Genomic DNA, 19,310 nt, shown 5'->3' with positions numbered 1-19,310 from the left:
GTTACAGCGTACGCCAAAAGTTCATACATTCACAGATATCAAGCGAGCCCTTACCGAATGTCGTTATGATCCAGTTCCAGGCGATGGTACCATGGTCATATATTCATTACGTTTAAGACGGGTGACCGACTATTTGGACACCCTGCCCGACATGAGAGAACATCTAGACAGAATATATCGTTTTATCCGTACCGGAGTGAATCCAGAAAGTATTCGCGACGCCATGGCTCAAAGAAAAGTCGAGACTCAGCTCATGCTTTTAAAGTTTTTAATTAACTGTTTAATTAGAGAACAAGATTATCCGGAAAAAGATCAAGAAGAAATGAAAGTCCTGACCAGGTGGAGTGACCATATAGCCGAGGGAAGACACAAGACACAAAATTGTATAGAGAGTATGTACAAGAAAATTCGTAGGGAAATAATAAAGTTACACGAGAAACGAGAAGCAACACAAGCAACCGAGAAAGAAGACAACTCTTCTAATGAAGAGGTAGACGACGAGAATCCCTCCAGAATAGCGTATGTAGGTAGAACTAGACTTTCCGACCGACATTCACGTCCAGATCACAAGAAAGTTTTCCCTCCTCCAGCACCAGAACAGTGTTCTCTTGAGCAAGTATTCCAGGGTACCGATCACATTCTGAAATCACGAGTAGGTTATAGTGAGCTTAGTACAATGCATGAACAAGAACTAGCCCGATCAGCAGTCCGGTGGACTACTGATTCTACCACTTTTCCAGACGAAATAGTGGCACAAATGTTTCTGAAACTGCCCCTAGCCGAGCAGCGACTGGTGGGTATGTATATGATCCAGCACCTCATTTCACTGTATGAGGGACAGCATTCTGATCCAGGTCCACTACATGATGTATTGAACGAGTTACTCCAGTACAGATGGAGAGGTCTAGGTACTGATTTAATTAGTTCTAGAACAGCGCCACAAATATCGAACGTTTCTGAATCCACATTTTGTTCACGTCTCACCTCCAGAAAGTAAATCATTTTACATAGATAGACAGAATCCGTTACGAGAAGTACACCCAGTCAAGAAAGAGGGTGGTGGTCTAGAACGAGTATTTGTTTACACCCCCATCACAAAAATGGAACTCTTAGAGATGAAAAAGCTAATTCCCTGTCACGACAAAGATCCAGCAGGGTTCCACCGTGAATTAAAAGACATGCTCCGTATGGGAGAATACACGTATCCTGATATCATTAAAATGTTAAAGGTCCTGTTGCCCGCGGGTGTATATGAAAAACTCAAGGAAAAAGAGTGGGAGGTGGGAGAGAAAAAGATAGATTGGACAGCTCTAGAAGCTGAAGATAATACACGAGTACCAGGTACCGGTCTTGGGGGGAAAGCTAAAGATTTGCCCGAGTTATTGATACAAGTTTTGCCAAGATTACTAGCCACGAAAAAGGAAGATTGGGATGCCATTTCAGCTTGTAAACAGAAACAAGATGAAGACACTAGTGATTTTTATTCTAGATTTGAAAAATGTTTTATTATTAATAGTGGTCTGAAAACAAGTAGTGAATCGTACCCTCATCTTTTTGTTACCAAACTAGTCGAGAATTCAAGTCCACAAGTTAAGAATCGAGTATTGAAAGTCGAAAGTACCTGGCAAGCTAATACTCCGTCACAGATGCTCCAAATGCTCCAGTATCACCAGAACAGAATCAGGGAAGAGCAGGAACACGAAAGGAGACGTATGAAAGACACGAAAATGAAAGTATTAGTTGCACAATCTGTTCCACAAGATAGTCAGAAGAGGGGTCCGAATCAAGCCAGTCATCCTGCAGCTCCTGTAAAAGGGACCTGCAATTACTGTAAACAGCCAGGTCATTTTATAAACGAGTGTGCAGTTCTGAAACACAACATAGCTACTGGTAAAACTAAAGAAAGACCACGTCCGCCTAGACAAGAACAAGTTTCACAGACTTCCCAGCCACCACAGAATGCACAACAGACAGTTACAGCACCGCAGCCTATCGCTGCAACACAGCATGTTACACAGCAGATGTACCAGTATGCCCAGACAGAGTATCCAGATTATCAGCCGTATTCATGAAACAGCCTAGAGAGGGAGGTAGGCTTGCCTCTCATCGAGATACCTGTAGATCAAGAGGGTCCCTATGTACACAGTCAAGTATTAGGGAAAGACAGAAAGTTTCTGATTGATACAGGGGCAAGTAGGACTACCATCAGTCATGACGAGGTTCCAGGGGCTCCGCTCTCAGGCTCTAGAAATGTTTCCCTTGGATTTTCAGGAAAGCCTATTGTTAATGAGATATCGAAACCAGTTACTCTAGAAGTCGGTCCATTGTCCCGAACTACTGATTTGTTACTCACAAAATCTTGTCCAGAAAATTTGTTAGGCATTAAGACATTAAAAGAATTAGGAGCAGTAATTTGTTGTTCCCCAGAAGGGGTCCGCCTGTTCATGAGAGACTTCAAAGGTCATTATGTATTACGAGATTTTGATCCAAGATTATTGAAGGTACCACAGCATTTATGGGCGCAAGGTCCAACTGATGTAGGTTGTATGCATATCACACCCCATCGTGTGACTCTAAAGCAAGGTGTGGTTTTACCCCGAATCAGACAGTACAAATTGCCACCTGAGGCTGTAGCAGCCTTATCCAAAATTATTGACGAGCTTATTGCTCAAAGAGTAGTTGTAGAAACTGACTCCAATGTATGTAATTCTCCTATCATTCCAGTCCTGAAACATACTGATCCCAATGCACCTCCAGTATATCGATTAGTGATTGACCTTCGAGAACTTAACAAATGTATCATACCCCAGTACCCAGTAGTCCCAGATATTTCATCCCTCCTGACAGCCATTGATTCTGAAGCTACGTTCTTCACAGTTATCGATCTCAAGAACGCATTTTTCAGTGTCCCCATTCATCCAGACAGCCAGTTCCTTTTCGGATTCTGTTTAAATGGAAGAAGCTATAAATTCACACGAGCACCTCAAGGTTTCACAGAAAGCCCTAGTATTTACAGTCAAGCACTTAAGAGACAACTAGACAATATTCACATGCCCACTGACACTGCCCTGACCCAGTATGTCGATGATCTACTGATCACAGCCCGTTCTGAACGTGACTGCGAGCGTGCGTCACTTACAGTTCTGTATTTTCTGGCCGAGATGGGGCACAAGGTGTCCCCTTCCAAATTACAATTCTGTGTCCAGCAAGTGGTTTACTTGGGACACTTACTGTCCAAGTGGGGTAGGCAGTTGACACCTGACCGTATCCAGTTAATAGCACGTCTTCCACAGCCCAAGACACAGAAGGAGGTACGAGCTTTTATCGGCCTCACTTCTTATTGCAGACAATGGATTCCTCAGTACGCATTTCTAGCCAAGCCACTGATACAGTTAACGACACAGGAGGCAGCCGTATCGACTGTCCTCCCTTGGACCCAGGAACATACACTTGTTTTCAATTAGTTAAAGAAAGCTTTATGCCAAGCACCTGTTCTAGCAACACCGAACTACAGTAAGCCTTTTACACTTTTTGTCACAGAACGTGATGGTACTGCATTATCTGTTCTCACACAAGATCAAGCAGGACAATACAAGCCTTGTGCTTATTTTTCTAGCACATTAGATCCAGTAGCCCAGGCTCTGCCTGCGTGCCTCAAGTCAGTTGCAGCCACAGCTCTAGCTATCAGACAAAGTGATTCCATAGTGTTAGGACACTCCCTGACAGTACAAGTTCCACACTCCGTGGAAGTTCTTTTAAATCGAACACAGACTCAGCACTTGACAATTGCACGTTTAACAGGTTATGAATTGACACTGTTTCAGCCACACATAGAAATCAGACGCTGCAACATTCTAAATCCTGCTACACTGTTACCGTCAGTTACTTCAAATCCTGCCACACATGACTGTGTGGAAGTTGTTAACACTATGACAAAGCCAAGACAAGACCTGACAGATATTGCATTACCTGATCCCGACCTGACACTTTATGTGGATGGTTCATGTATGAGAACAAGTACAGGAGAACTAGTAGCCGCGTATGCAGTGACTACTGACACCGAAGTTATAGAAACACATCGTATTGACACCCTGTCTGCTCAAGCAGCAGAGCTAGTCGCTCTGACCTAAGCCTGCATACGTGCCAAAAACCTGAAAGTAAACATATACACAGATTCACGTTATGCATTCGGAGTCGTACACGACTTTGGAGTGCTCTGGCAGGAACGAGGTTTCATGACTTCTCATGGAACCAAGATCCAGCATGGTCTCCTCATTCAAGCTTTGTTAGATGCAATACATTTACCGACAGCTATCGCTATCATGAAGTGCAAAGCACATACGAAAGTCACTGACATTATTTCCCAAGGGAACGATCTAGCAGATCGAACAGCCAAACTTACAGCTCAGACTCCAGACATTCCAGTTAACACGACACAGACACTCACTCCAGATCAGACTACTTGTATGACAGTCAAGGACCCTACACAAGATGTCATAGACATACAGTCACATGCTACTCCCGAAGAAATCAAGAAATGGTCCGAACAAGGAGGGGTCCAGACAGATCAAGGATGGTTGACGAAGGGAAAAGCCACATGGTTTCTCCCCGACTCTATGGTTCAAGTCATTATTAATACCGCACATAGTCCAGCACATCTAGGAGAAAAAGCTATGTTAGACAGTATTCAGAACCTTTGGTTCAACAAGCATTTACGAGCAGCAGCCAAGCAGAAAGTCCGTACCTGTATGATATGTTGTCAGTTCAATCCAGGTGAAAGTGTCCCGGTGGAACAAGGTGGATTCCAACCTCCTGACCACCCTTTTGAAGTCCTCCAAATGGATTATATTCAGATGGAGCGATGTCGAGGTTTCAAGTATGTCCTAGTAGTTGTATGCGCTTTGTCCAGGTGGACAGAAGCATATCCAGTTCCAGATTACACCGCTGCGACCACTGCCAAGCAGTTGGTTCGTGAGTTCTTTCCCCGCTATGGATTACCTAGGGTTGTGTATTCAGATAACGGCCAGCCATTCTCATCCGAGCTCATGAAACATGTTTCCCTTCTGTTAGGGTACCAGTGGAAGTTCCATTGTGTACGTCATCCTGAAGCAGCCGGTCTCGTAGAGAGACATAACCAGACTTTGAAAATCCGAATTGCTAAAGTGTGTACAGAAAAAGGTGTAGACTGGTTAGTAGCTCTGCCAGTAGCTCTTTTCTATATGAGAATGGTTGCACATTCCAGATCAGGTCTGTCCCCGTATGAGGTCGTATTCGGCCGCCCTCCAAACATGTGGGGTACACCTATGCCCCGAAAGATTACAGACGTTTCCAGTAATATGCTGACAGATTACCTAGCTTCCTTGATGTCTGCCCTACACTCTTGTCGTTCACAGGTTGCCGCTGCATTTCCAGACAACACTGAGGTGAAACCGCATGAAGTCGTTCCGGGAGAATTCGTCCTGGTGCGCAATTTTGATCGTTCAAGTCCGTTGGAGCCCCGTTGGAAGGAGCCCCAGCTGGTGTTGTTGACAACAAGGACTGCAGTCAAGCTTGAAGGCCGCAAGGGATGGGTGCATACCAGTCATATAAAGAAATTCCATGGATTGCGACAAAAGACATTTATTAAAGACTGCCCTATTCTTAAGGACTGCCCAAACACAGACTCTGAATTCAAACTTCCCCTGTTAGAGAAAACTCCGCAGCAGGAGTATAAAGTCAAACTACGGTCTAGTAAAATAAGTCAGCCAGTTTAATTGTCTAAGTCCCTCTCGGGTGAAACGGTTAGACAGGTTCCTGACATGTATGAGATAGACCCACACAGTGAGAGAGTTAGCCAAAACTCTAAAAGATGTATTATCGTTCTATTCTTTTTATTATTTTTGAGTCTTATGGTTACATGCATAAGTTATGCTTTACATTTATGTTTTCCAATTTCACATGTACATATGTTTTCTAATGCTACAGTAGAGCACACATTTAGTGATCTGCCTCCTCACGAGCTATCCTATCATCTTGCTATGCGTAACAACACATTCATCCGAATGTTGTACTATTCACACCAGACCAGCAATGCCACTAACTGTTGGGTGTGTGGTCGACTCCCCCCTTTCCAGACCCCGAAGGGAGTTCTGCCACTCTTTCCTTATCCATTTTCACATAATGGTTCGTGTGGAGCATGGTCCACGTTAACGTCATCCTCAACTGATATGTCCCTTCTGAATCGTACATGTTTCCCAGACAAGCAAGGTCTTTCCCATAGAACAGGGTTAGATCTAGAAAATGAAGTGTATGATTTAGGTAATTATTCCTCGAATTTAATGGTCCTGAATGTTCAGTCCGATACTACTCCAGATTTGCCTGCTATTTCAGTACTACCAGTCAAAGGCGAATTATGTGTCAGAAAGAATGGTTCCGTACATGTAGGACGTAGTGATTGTACTACTATTGTCGAGTATAGTGACAGTGGGAAATCTATTTTCAAAGCCTCACGTCATTCTTATTTTGTTTGTGGTCAGACCGCATATGTTCGTCTACCCCCCGATTGGGATGGAACATGTTACATTGCCTTCCTACTGCCACCTGTTTTTCTAGCCCCATCTGATTATCACAGAAACACACATCTAGTACACGTCAGACATAGAAGGGAGACTGAGTCCCCAATTGTCGATCAAACTGAAACTGCTCTAGAACAATATCAAGACTTCAATAAAGGTTTCTTCTTCTTTATAGGCCCTATCCAGAATAGTAAGTTAATACGTAGGTTAACCAGAACCCTTGAAGCAGTAGTGAATGAGACTACTTCCGCTCTAGGTAACTTAACTGAAGAACAATCTGCTATGCGTTTTGTCGTGCTTCAAAATCGCCTCGTTCTTGACGTCATACTGGCCGATAGAGGAGGAGCTTGTAGAGTCATCGGATCTAGTTGCTGCATTTTCATTCCTAATAACGCGCCGTCTGTTTATTCAGCTATAACCAGACTTCATAAAATTGCCCATCAGTTACACCAGAATCCAGGCACCTGGACATGGTCCGGTTGGCTCTGGAGTATCATATCTGCCTGGGGATGGAAAGTATTGTCATTCCTAGGTATTGCAGTAATGATCATATTCAGTTGCTGCCTCTGTTTACAATGTGGCCCTGCGATTTGCGGCATGTGTGCTACCTCTTGTATTCCTAGTCCTAAGTCCCGTTCCAAGACAATTCGAGACGAGCAAATGATGCTATATGAACAGATAGATGGTATCATGAATATTGATGTTTCCTGATGGAAACGTAGGGCACAAGGAGGGAATGTGGAAAAGTAAATTTTGCCATGTTATATGTGCCTACGTGTTCCCCATCTTATGCTATATGTGCATGATCGATATGCATGTATCCCCCTATGATCGATTAAAGACGCAATCATAGTTGTGTCCAACTCTAGTATGCCAGTTTCCAGTTCTCGTGAAAGCAACGAGTATTAGGTCTATGTTGCCACAGTTTACAGTGTGCACGTTAATTCATCGCATTGTCCCCGTTTCTAGGCCTCAAAAGGGGCCCGGACATCAGATTCAAGCTCCAGTCTCCTGAACCCTCTCTGAGGAGCGATGCAGCCCCCACCTGCATCCCTGACCCTTCACTTACTTTCTGCCTCGCAGTGCCCGGCCCGGCCTGGCTCTGCCTCCCAGTCTGCCAAGAGTATATTATGCTTCTAGTTATCAGTCCAGCCCTCCTTCTCTGCATTCCTAAGCTACTGAATCGCATCAATAGTTTCAGCCATGGTCTAGCCTTTCTGTCTCCATGTAAGAGAAATACTGTATTAATATTCATAGAATACTCCTCGCACACGCAATACTTGTAGAACTATGCATGCACCACTCTTAGTGTCAAGTAGCCTTTGCCCTGATAACTTTTGAATTCTATCAACATGTACTCCAAACACCAGATACTAGATATACTATAGGTACATGTCGTTCTGACACTGCAGACTTTAGTCTCCTCTTCTAGCGCAGAAGTCATAGCCCCCAGTTCTTCCTGGTAACACGTCATTGTCCGTTTGCGCGCACCACTAGGTTAAAGGTCCCAGCTGCTCAGGTAGCCCCCTCCATGTTTCCGCCTCATTTATGACACTTCTGTGACGTCTACATCACATGTCTATGTATACGCCCTGTACACGCCTTCTTGTTACACCCATTTTGTCTTTATCTTTCGCGACTGCTACGAGTTACGCCTACTGCTACGCCTACTGTATTGAATGTAATGTAATTGTTTTAGTATATATACTGTGTACTGTTACTGAAAGTTACCCTTTTACCCATCCCCATGCCATTCCCATTCCCCGGCAGCTGCCATCCTTTCTATTTCCGAGCAGGCTATCCCGTTCCAGTCCCCTCCCTTATGCCTGATTAAAGCCTGTAAGACTCCAATACCTCGAATCCTGTCTCTTATTTATTGAGCTATCTGTTTTATTCACTGTATTCAAAAATAGTACCGGTAATTAATTATTTATTTACCACACTGCAATGGAGGCCCCCTTGCATCATGGTGCAAGGGTGCCTATGTTGGCGCTAGGGATCAAATTATGCCCCAGTACAGGGAAGAGGGACAGGAACGCACCGTAATTCATAAATACGGTGCCTTCCTGCCCTTTCACATTGGTGTAGGGCAGTGCCGCAAGAAGACCTGCGGTGCTGCCCTACGCCAATTCCTCCTAAATGTGGCCCCAAGAGAAACAACAGCAGCGCCAGTGGTATCAAAGCATCAACCAGGAAGAGCAGCTGCTAATGCTATCGACACAAAGATTACAATACACAAAACGTTGCGACATCGCAACCACCATCATGACTGCAACGCGCAAACTACTCAACTACGAAAGTTACAGAAGTTTGTTTTTCAAGATTTAAGCACATCAAACAGAGGTTTAAATGTTTAATTAAAAAAGTCACTAATGGGAAGCAAGCTGCAACAGAAAGCAGTTCACCAAGAAGGCCACAGCAATATTAGGTGCCAAGCAGAGGTCAGCTGTGTTACCTTGGGCTTAATCACTAAGGCAGATATGGATGCTCAAGCAATATCATCTGATCCCCAAAAAATGTCCTCTCTTCTTATAGACATGAATGAATGAAAGAACGCATTTATAGAGCACACGGCTACTCAGCAAGGGTGTCCAGGCGCTAATAGTCTCCAACTTCCTTCCTAAGTGCCCCTAGTTGCAGAATAACCAGATTTTAAGCTGTTTCCTAAAGACAGCCAGGTCTGTTATGGGTCTGAGGGTCACCGGGAGCAGCTTCCAGGCTGGGGCTCCCAGGAACCGAAAGCATCTTCCTCCAGATCGAGCTCGATGTGTCCTGGGTACCGAGACCAGGCCATTCGTAGAAGACATCAGAGTTCTGGATGGCGTGTAATGGGATACTCTCTTCCTGAGGGAGCCTGCACCCATGCCTTGCAATGCTTTGAAAGTCAGCACCGAAGCCTTAAATGTAATCCTCTTTCTCACTGTAGCACTGAGGTGAGGGGGCATTTGTGTCCTGGGATTAAGCATAAGAACCAGTCTTGCTGCTGCATTTTGAACTACCTGAAAGCAGTAGATCCAGGTACAAGACAATCGCATAATTTAGTCTGGAGGTGACCGGTGCCTGAACCACAGTTTTCCTCGTGCTCAGTGATAGCAGAGGTAAGAATTTCCTCAGCATTCACAGTAGACCAGAGCTGGTACCTACTACCGATTGGATTTGATGTTTCATCGAGAGAGAGCTATCCATTGAGATGCCCAAATCTTTGACTATGTTTTGAGCAGAGGGTGGTGGCGACTTGTCCCAAGGCCACCAGAGTCGCCACTCTTCCAAGGTAGGCGAACCAAAAAAGATAATTTCTGATCTCTCTGGGTTACACTTCTGTTGATTCGTCATCATCAAATTGAATGCCCTGGAGAGGCATATGCTAATCTTCTCACCCTCAAAATATGCCCCTTTTTCACAAGTGGAAAGTACCTTGGAATCATCTGCGTATGAAATTATTTCAGCCCCGCCTGCGTCTGCCAGTGATGCAAGTGGGGACATGTACGCATTAAAAAGTGTAGGGCTCAGTACAGAGCCCAGCCGGACCCCCACTTTCACATTAGGAATGGGTGGGGCAATGGGAGGAGTCCAAACTTCCTGACTTCTGTCCTCGAGAAAAGAGGCTAGTCACTTTTGATGCAGTACAGCCGATCCCAAGCTTCTTACTCCTTTCCAAGAGCTTGGCATGCGGGACCGTATCAAAGGCCGCCAACAGGTCCAATAATACTTGGATTGCTCTAACCCCCGATCTAACTTCTCTTTGATATGTTCTGTAACCTCCAGCATTGCCGTTTCTGTGCTGTAGTTAGCCCTAAAGTCTGACTGACTACTATGCAGAAGATTATTTTTTTCTACATAGTCCAAAATGACTGCATTCACATGTTTTCCAGTACCTTGGAAAAGTCCGGAAGTAGGGATATGGGCCTGTAGTTAGTTAGAACTTTAGGATCCACTGCAGGTTTTTTTTAATAGTGGATGGATCTTAGTAGGCCTGGGCGGTAAATTTCGTTCCGCTTGTGGAAATTGCGATAATTTGACATTTTTGCGTTCCGCGGAGATGGCAAAAATGTCAAAACTTTCATGATCTGCTGCGAAACTGAAATTTTTTCTTGTTCGCGCTTTAAAAATGCGTTCTCGTGCGCGCGCTAGCCTCCCTGCGTTCGCCGATGAGTTTTCCTATGTTGGATTGTTGGTAGCCGGTCGCGCTATCCCGCGTGAGTTTGCGATCGCGGACACGTCATGCGAGAACCCAAACAGGAAATAAGCATTGCGAGCGGGCGGGACAAGTGAAAACATGATGGCGACCGCATGGGCAAGTTGGCGAGACATTTTTCAACGCGATCACGCATAAAATATCGCGAACAGGCGGGGGAAAAAACTTCCGCGTCTTTGCGATATTTCTGCGTGATTGAGGAGATTTTTGACATTTTCGCGATAATTTGTGAAAATGAATTTCGGAAATTCTGCCCACCCCTAGATCTTAGCATGTTTCCAAACGGAAGGCAAACGGCCAGCATCCAGTGAGGTATTGAGAACCTTATTAACCACTAGATTGATGGCCATGGCCACCTGGCCAACAGTTGAGCTAGGCAAGGATCAGCGGGGGAACTCAACTTAAGTCCCTTAATAATAACCAGGGATACTTCTAGCGGTAGCTGGGGTATTTGCAGAAGAGAGGGAGTTTCACCGGAGGGCAGCCCCACAACAAGGGCTATCATGTCCAAGTTATCAGCTGGAGGCACCCCAGCGGAGGAATTCTGTATAGTCATGATATTTTGTGTGGAAAAATTCCGCCAAATGGTTGATCCATTCCATTGATAAAGGGTGATCTCTGATAATGGGGAAGGCTTAAAAAAAATTAAATCTCCTTTCCTTTATTATTTGATGTCTCAATTTTATCTTCCAAATAGCTTTTTTTATAGCCTTGACTTTAGCGTAGTGGGCCTTCAAGGCTGACTTATACTCAAGTTTGTCCTTCAAACTATAGTTTTTCCACCACTTCCTTTCCAAACACTTACAGGCCCTTTTATTAGTTTTTAAGAGTTCATTGAACCAGGGGGCAGAAAGCTTAGCTTTATTTGAGTTGCATGTCATCACAGGGGCTAACTCAATAACGCTTTGCCTCATCCAGGCTTGTGGCGGAAGTGCGTCCCCTTCTGGGTTCCCTGATAAAAGAGGGGCGGAAGATTCAAGGGCGTCCCCCAGAGCCATTTTTGAAATTCTGTGAAAAAACCTGTGCCTACTCTCCATACCGTTAGAGTATTTTTGACCATTTTTCAGAGAGATTGGCCATCTGAAGATAATTAGACAGTGATCCGTCCAAACCAAAGGTAGAGGTAGATCCGCCTCAAGCTTAACTTTAGAGACCACAAGATCTAGAGTATGTCTGGTCCTCGGCATAGGATAAGACACAGAGGGAAAGTGGTTAAGAGCTGGAAGAGTCTCCGTCAGCGCAATGACTTTCGATCACCCAGAAACAGAAAGTGGCTATATCTCAGGTCCAGGGTTGCTCTCCCCTCATCGAGGGATTTCAAGAAGGTGCCCACCGTCCCATGTGGCCGATACATCAGGGCATCAGCTAGGGATTGAAGTGATGATAGAGAGCAGAGGATTCCAAGACATTCCGCTCCCTCTATAGCTCCTAGTGTGATTGCCGTGCAATCATATTCTTGCTTAAAAATAATAGCCACCCCCTCTCTTTTCCCGACGGGGTGATCCCTCCTAAGTATCTCATACCCAGGTGGAATGGCCGCTGCAAGCATGGGATTGGAGGATTCAGTTAGCCAGGTTTCTATTAAAAATAATGTCAGGCTGAAAGTCCTGAAGAAGGTCAAAAACCTGCATCTCACGGTTCTGCAAGGAGCGCGTGTTAAGCAAAAAGGCAGTGAAGTCTCCCACGTGCTGATCCTTACCTGGTCAGATATCGCTGCTAACTGGGGCCGTGGGAGATCCCTCTGCTCCACATGGAAAGACCCAGTTGCATCGAGCGCATTGGAACTCATCAAACTTCCCACACCTCATGACATCTCCCTTACAGGACCATTCAATGCCTAGTTTGCGTCACATTGCCTCATCGTCCTGCAGTCCCTGCTTCTTATCCATGGCCACCTCCGGGACGCTGACGGATGCAGATGGGCTTGCCTTAGGCACGTCTTTGGCGCACCAGCGGTGCATCCGCCAGCGCCTCTGTTTATATGCATTAGGACTAGAGCGCGCACTAAGAGAAAATGGCGCCGCTCCATGTCCGAGCAGAAAAAAAATGGCAAAAATGCTCTAGAATCCCCATATTAGCTGCTCCCTCCTCCCAGCCAAGAAACCGTATTCCCCTTGTAACAGGTACACACTCAGTAAATATTTAAAACAGCCAAAGTAAAAACAGATTGAACATGTGCAGGCAGGATGGGGCAAGTTAAAGATAACTGCTGCAGTAAACTCCAACAAAATTCATCATGGAAGATGCAATGAAAGGTGACACCTTAGTCAACAACATAAACACAAATAGAGAGGTGAGCAGAGAAAAAGCAGAGGAAGGGTCTGGGGTACCTACCTGGCAGCCAGGAAGAGCACACAGCTCACAGCCAGGTACGCCAGGAGCATGAAGAGCCAGACAGCCGGGGAGAAGGGGTCCAGGAAGGAGAAGTATCCTGGCTTCCGCCCCTAGGAGAACAACGACAAGTCAGGCCGTACTCCAGAGACAAAAGGAACAACAACACTTCTTGGCTGTGCTGGTATGGTACCATTACAGCAGGACTTGACATGATGTAATGCTACATGGCATAAAATAAAATATTGAGTAAACAAAACAAAAGACTACACCCCAAGGATGCGCCACATTAGAGCACCTAAGAGAAGACAAAACATAATAAGCAAAACACAACACAGAAGAGGTGTGGCGCCGTGGCCAGGGCGACTGACGCTGGACGTTGGGGATCACGGTTCGATCCCTGGCTCGGGCGGCAGGGGTCTTACCATTGGAGAAGTGTGGCTCAATGGTTGGAGCGGCAGACCCTGATGCAGAGGTCTAGCCCGGGACCAGGGTTCAATTCCCCGCCTCGGCGGGTCTTGGGCTCAAAAATTCCACGGACCTGATAATTCTCGCCTTGGTGCCTATTCCAATCATGGAGTCCCACTCTGCAACTCTGGGCAATAGCTTGCTTAATCTCCACAACGGCCCCCACAACGCTAAGGATGCCTGGCCTCCACCTTGGGGGTGCCCAGGAGTGGACACCTCACAGGGAAAGCCAGGATGGGTTCCACAGCGGTATTCGTACAAGCGCCTTGAGACCCTTGCGGGTGAGTAGTGTGCTATACAAGTATCAATTTACATTTATCAATTTACAATTTACATCACCATGCGACTCTGGGCAATAGCTCGCTTAATCTTCCCAACGGCCCCAAGCGCTGAGATACCCCTTCGAGGGTGATTTGTGCGCTATACAAGTACTGGAGAGAAGGCAGTTCTGCTGACAATAAATAGAGGTACTTGTGCATCCAGATAGTGATGAATAAATCCATCTGTGGCAGCTGCTGGTTGCCAGGTAAGACCTGGTCATGAGTGGCAGAGGGTATCAGTTGGATGACTTGACACACAGGGTTGTGTTGGGCACAATAAGGAGGCCACCTGAGGAGGCACCAAACACCACCCACCACATCATGCAAGGTGAGCCTGGCTGATGAGCATCTTAGACTAGAGGTCATCTTTGGATGGAGCGGTGGAACAGTGAACAGGCATTTTGATAAAAAGGAAATAGTAGTGAGAATGTTGCTGGAGGCGGCCATCTTGTGATGTGGTGATTTACACCAAATAATACTTATTACTGCACTGATCATTGAAAGTATGTGTGGTTCATGTCCAACAAGAGCAAGGCTTCTTTATATTCTATCCCTCTGCCCCAACAGATTAACGCTAATTCCTGTTTTCAAACTAGGCCACCTGTTTCTGCATACGCCTGAGCACATAAGTGGCAGACAAGGAGGCGGCCATCTTGAAGAATATGAATCACACATCAAGCATCTAATATACACTGCTGAAGCACAGCATTGAACCGTCCAGACTGACAACTAGACACAAGCAAAGACAATGCGCCATCTGGCTGCCCCGAGGGACCGTATAGAAGGCCATACTGGGGAGCCAAGCAGGATGACTGCATAATGCCAAGTCATTTCATGGTTTACTAACACAGTAGAAAAGCTGAGCAGCAGGGTCCTTATTTTGAGAGAGCAGTGCCAGAAATGGACAAAAAGTCTGAAGAAATTACAAGTCAACAGAGGGATGTGCCTCAAAGAGAGGAGAGCAGGCAAAAAACACAGCATAAACAAGGAGAAAAGAGTGCTTAACTACACAGAAGAAAGGGATCAAACAGCTCATGGTTCTTGGCCCACACACACTGCGAAGGCCCAGGTGCTAGTTATTATATCCCTTAAACTAGTTCAAAAAGATGACTCTGAGTGCTGACACTTTTACTGACTAAAACCAAACTACGCCACGTGTAGTCGAGGGAGACCCACTCAAATCATGTCCTTCCCAGAACAGTAAAGAGAGTAGGCAAGCAGTGCTTAATGTGAGCCGGGGTTTGAAGGTGGGATCCACCAGCACTTATTTTTTGGGACCAGCACTTATTTTTCCTCTTCACCCTGTGGCCCAGAGCAAGCGAGGGAAAATACAAAAGGAGGAAAGAAGGGAGAGAGAAAGAAGGAAAACAGAGACTAAGAAAGCAGTGATGAAAAAGAACCTAAAAGAGTGACATAAAGGGGCAGACAATCTCTGGTGGTGGATGAAAGAGGTGGAATCAAGACTGTGCAGCTCTGGCGTCTGGCACCCGGACATTCAATACCAAAGGCCACACTTCTTCTTTTATAAATCAAGCAGTGAAGGCACGAGTCCTGTTTGAAACAAGAGGGGGGGGGGGACATCTGCGGTTTTCAAACCGGTTGCAAAACTGTGAATAAAATGTCACTGACTAATACAAAACCATTCTTGGCCATGGATGTTCAGAAGGACTCCTACAGTCCACCTGCGCTAAGAGTGACATGAAACCATACAGACCTCTGTTTTTGGACCCAAAGACATCCGAGACTCTACAGCAGCAGGATCTGGTGGCAGAAGGAGCAGACAAAGGATGGGAGTCTGGTAGTAGGGAAGTGGGAAAACCGCATCCGCCGGAGTAGTGCAATAAGAAGGTCTACGAACATGAGATTTGAATGACGAGGTCGAAGCGACAAATACTAAGCCTAGTTACTTTAATAGTCTTATCAAAATATATCTACAAACTATGGACCTTGGGGCTTATTTATGAGAGGCCTGCACTGCCAGAGAGGCACTTTTTTTGACGCTCTTGCAGCGTAAGCTTCTCAATCATATCTATGAGGTGACGCAAAGCCACTCTGTTCGGCTTTCAATGGCCGCATGTCGTGTAGTTCCCACTAATTCTTAGGACAACATAAACTTTGGGAGAGGTGCCCAGACTGATTCCGAGAACACCCGCTGGATATGTTGGCCTAGAGACCAGCTAGCTCACAGTGCCACCATTAGCCCCCTCAACCCAACCAGGGAGCAAATAGTTTCTGGTAACCACGGAACATGACAACGCTGACACCTCATGGACTGTGGTAACAGATCAGAACCTCCCGCTCAGTGCACTCATGTTCTTTTGTTCTCAGAGAACTATACAGAGAATACAACGTGGGACGTTTTCAATATATCTATTGAACCAACGTTATTCTTGTCTAGAACACCAGGCTGGACTGGCCATAGCGGGCACTGGGTATTTCCCCGGTGGGCCACTAGGGTGGGGACGATTTTGGGCTCCTGGGGGTCGTTTTTGTTCCAGGGTCGTTTTTGCAGCATACCTGCAAAATCGTCCCTTGTAACAAAATCAGACAAACCTGGCCCTGGCAAACAGCTCGGCTGCTCCCAGTGGGGCCGGCTGAGTTCTTTGCCAGGGCCAGTTTTGGTTCCAAGTACGGCCCGGTAGAACAAATATGCTGCGATAATCAGTAGACAGAAGTAGATGAAAGCAATTACTAGCACCAGAAGAGTACATAGTAGATACAGTTGTACCATGGTGCTAAAACACTGTATACATGCAGGCATAGAACTGAGGCAGTAATCAGTTATACTCCTAATATGCAAACCCTACTAGGCGTGTACCTAGACTGCGTGTAGGTGTGAAGTCAAGAATCTCCCCCAAGGGACGATCAAACACTATTACCTGGTGAGAGAGAATGTAGGACCCCATCCTGGTCACGATCTGGACACCCCTCATTGAGATGTCAGACCGCTGCATCTTGAAGTCTCAGCATGCAGGGACCCTCAGTGTCAGCAGAAGTGCCTCCTTTGCTAATCTATTGCGATGCTCATTATTTATAGGAAAAAGCATCCAAGCGATGTACGTATAGATTAGCAATGTTATGGATATGTAGATACCCCTGTCACACCGTGGTTGAAGATGGAACAGCATTTGTACATTGTGCATAAAGGCCTTGTACTCGGTGTTTGAGGCATTGTGAGAAAGTTTTGCGAAACCAGAAGTATAAACAGAAATAGTTTCAGAGAAATTAATCCAACATTGTCAAGCACATGAATGTGTGCAAAGGTCACAGCAGAAATGTTACTGTGAAAAAGAGGAAAATGTAAGAAATGAGCCGCTTTGCTAAACGGCGAAACACTCATGAATACGGAGTAAGACAAAGCAGCTCAGATCACTGCGTTGCCGCGCTCTGCACCCGGGAGGCGTTCCATGGGCGTTGCGGTGGGTTTCCCCATGCAGCACCCATGAATTTTGATGCTGCCCCAGATCTACTTAGTCAAGTAAACCTTGGCAACGCCAAAACCTTACGCCTCCTAAGAGCAGGAGTAACGAGGAGAAATATGTGTATTTCTTCTAATGTCTTCCTCTTTCCATGTGAGCTGCATGCTGTGCCTCTTTCGAAGGGTTTGATCTTCAGACAGCGCAGCTTGGGAACAGTGAGCAGGGTTTACCCCCTTCTGGTTCTGGGTGGTGCTGTCCAAGATAATGCCCTATGTTGAGAGGGGGGTCAAGGTATGGGGGGGGTTGGTGGGGTTTGCTCTCTCTTCTGACATTTACACTTAAGCATCTTATTCAGTCGCATTTCGGTATAGCACAGGGGCTCTCTTTGCCATGTATACTTTCTGATACGCTTTACCCTGATGATCCTGTTTCATATCTTGCACTTGTCGCATATACACTGTTTGCTGTATGTTTGCTGCATTGCATGAGAGTCTTTTGTTCAATAAAAAGATTTATAACTAAATCATTTACGTTTCGGGTTCAATTAATGCACTTTACACACTGCAAGCGTATGAAAACAGGCGTTCTGCTCTGCGCATCATGAGACAGTCCCTGCTACTCTCCAAGTGGTGAAATGTCTAAAGGACAAAATGTCTGGAATGAGAGAAACTGCAGAAAGCAGAGCACAAAACACCCATTCCACTGGTTATCCCTCATTCTGAGGCCTGAAACTGACAACCGGTAATTACTTCACACAATACTGGTAATTAGGGGTTCAGGATTTCCGACCTGAGCAGCTCTTAACTCATAATGAGGGTCTAATAGGAAGGAAGAATTTGCCTTTCAGGGGGGGTGGTAGGTGGGGCACGACCAAAATGGCCGCACGCCCGTGAGGCTCTAGCCCAGCCGAGCCGAAAAACCCTTATAATACCCATCCTACATCACCCATAAATATTTTTTGCTGTGCAGTGGGATACCGGAAGACTTGCTGATTCCAGCGATACCAGCATTATGATGCTTGCTGGGTGTATTGTGCCGGTGTGACGAGCGGAAAATAGCGGGACCGCGAGTTGTGCTACTTCGAGAGCCCGTTGGCAGCTGCGGGAGTGCAGGAAAGTCTGGGGCTTGGCAGGCCTCTGCGCCGGAGAAGTGAGTGGCCGCTCGCGGGAAGAGATAGTGGACACTGGGCACTGTGAAGGTGTGGCGCGAACCGACTGCCCTCCCGAGGGGTTGGGACTCCTACATTTATGCGCCGGTGAGAAGCGTGCCGCTCCTTGGCCCCGCTGTGTCGCTGGGGCGGAGGCGTCGCGGGACGAGAGGACTCTGCGGCCCTCCGTTGCGGGGCCGGCGCGGCGGAGGTGTGGCGGAGAGAGCTTGGAGGAAGTTCCCACACTCGGAAACCGATTGACGTCGACGCAACAACTCAGGCCAGATACGGCCACAGCTCCCCAGAACTTGATTACAACAAGTTCTGTTACGTCCAGATCGGCACCAGCAACCCAATTGGTGCCGCCCGTTTAAATCTTAAGACCACCCGATAAGGACCGGGTTGGAATTATCACCGGTTCCCCGACCACGCCCATGATCATTCATATCAGCCCTGAAGAATCACAGCCATATGTTGTGACGAAACACGTGTCGGCTTGATTTGTGTTTACAGTGATTCCCAGATTGGGAACACTGTGGGTGAATAAAACCTTTGAAAACTAAGCGCTTTTTCCGGTCTATCCCTACTATCACTACTCTAAGACAAACCAGTCTATTTATACTTATTGTGTGCTCTGGACTCTTGCCTAGAGCTTGGAGGAAGTACTAAGGCAGCCTGTTGTGTCCTCCCCGGCCTCGGACGGGGTCCAGCTCCTTCCCCCATGAGAGCCAGCCCGCAGTTGGCTCCTTGGACCTTGGATTATCTGGTGGCAGGTTTGAACATTGCCTGCAGTGTAGGCGCTGGGCACACCTGCAGCTACACGCCACACCGCAGTAGGATGCCCCTACCTGGTGAGGAGTGACCCTCATGCCCCCT

General features: G+C 46.4%; 1 protein-coding gene across 1 annotated transcript in view; it reads right to left on the bottom strand.

The window, feature by feature from the left end:
* Positions 1-19,310, bottom strand: part of GRIK5 (glutamate ionotropic receptor kainate type subunit 5) — a 1,072,331-nt gene that overhangs the window by 140,624 nt on the left and 912,397 nt on the right. The window contains exon 15 of the mRNA XM_078650387.1: positions 13,084-13,193. Within this exon, the coding sequence (XP_078506513.1) occupies positions 13,084-13,193 (110 nt within the window). The remainder of the gene's footprint in view (positions 1-13,083; positions 13,194-19,310) is intronic.

The sequence above is a fragment of the Lissotriton helveticus genome, chromosome 7 (assembly GCF_964261635.1).
Source record: "Lissotriton helveticus chromosome 7, aLisHel1.1, whole genome shotgun sequence".
In the NCBI taxonomy this organism is placed as follows: domain Eukaryota; kingdom Metazoa; phylum Chordata; class Amphibia; order Caudata; family Salamandridae; genus Lissotriton; species Lissotriton helveticus.
Note: the sequence above shows the minus strand (reverse complement) of the source record. Positions and strands in the feature narration are given on the sequence as shown.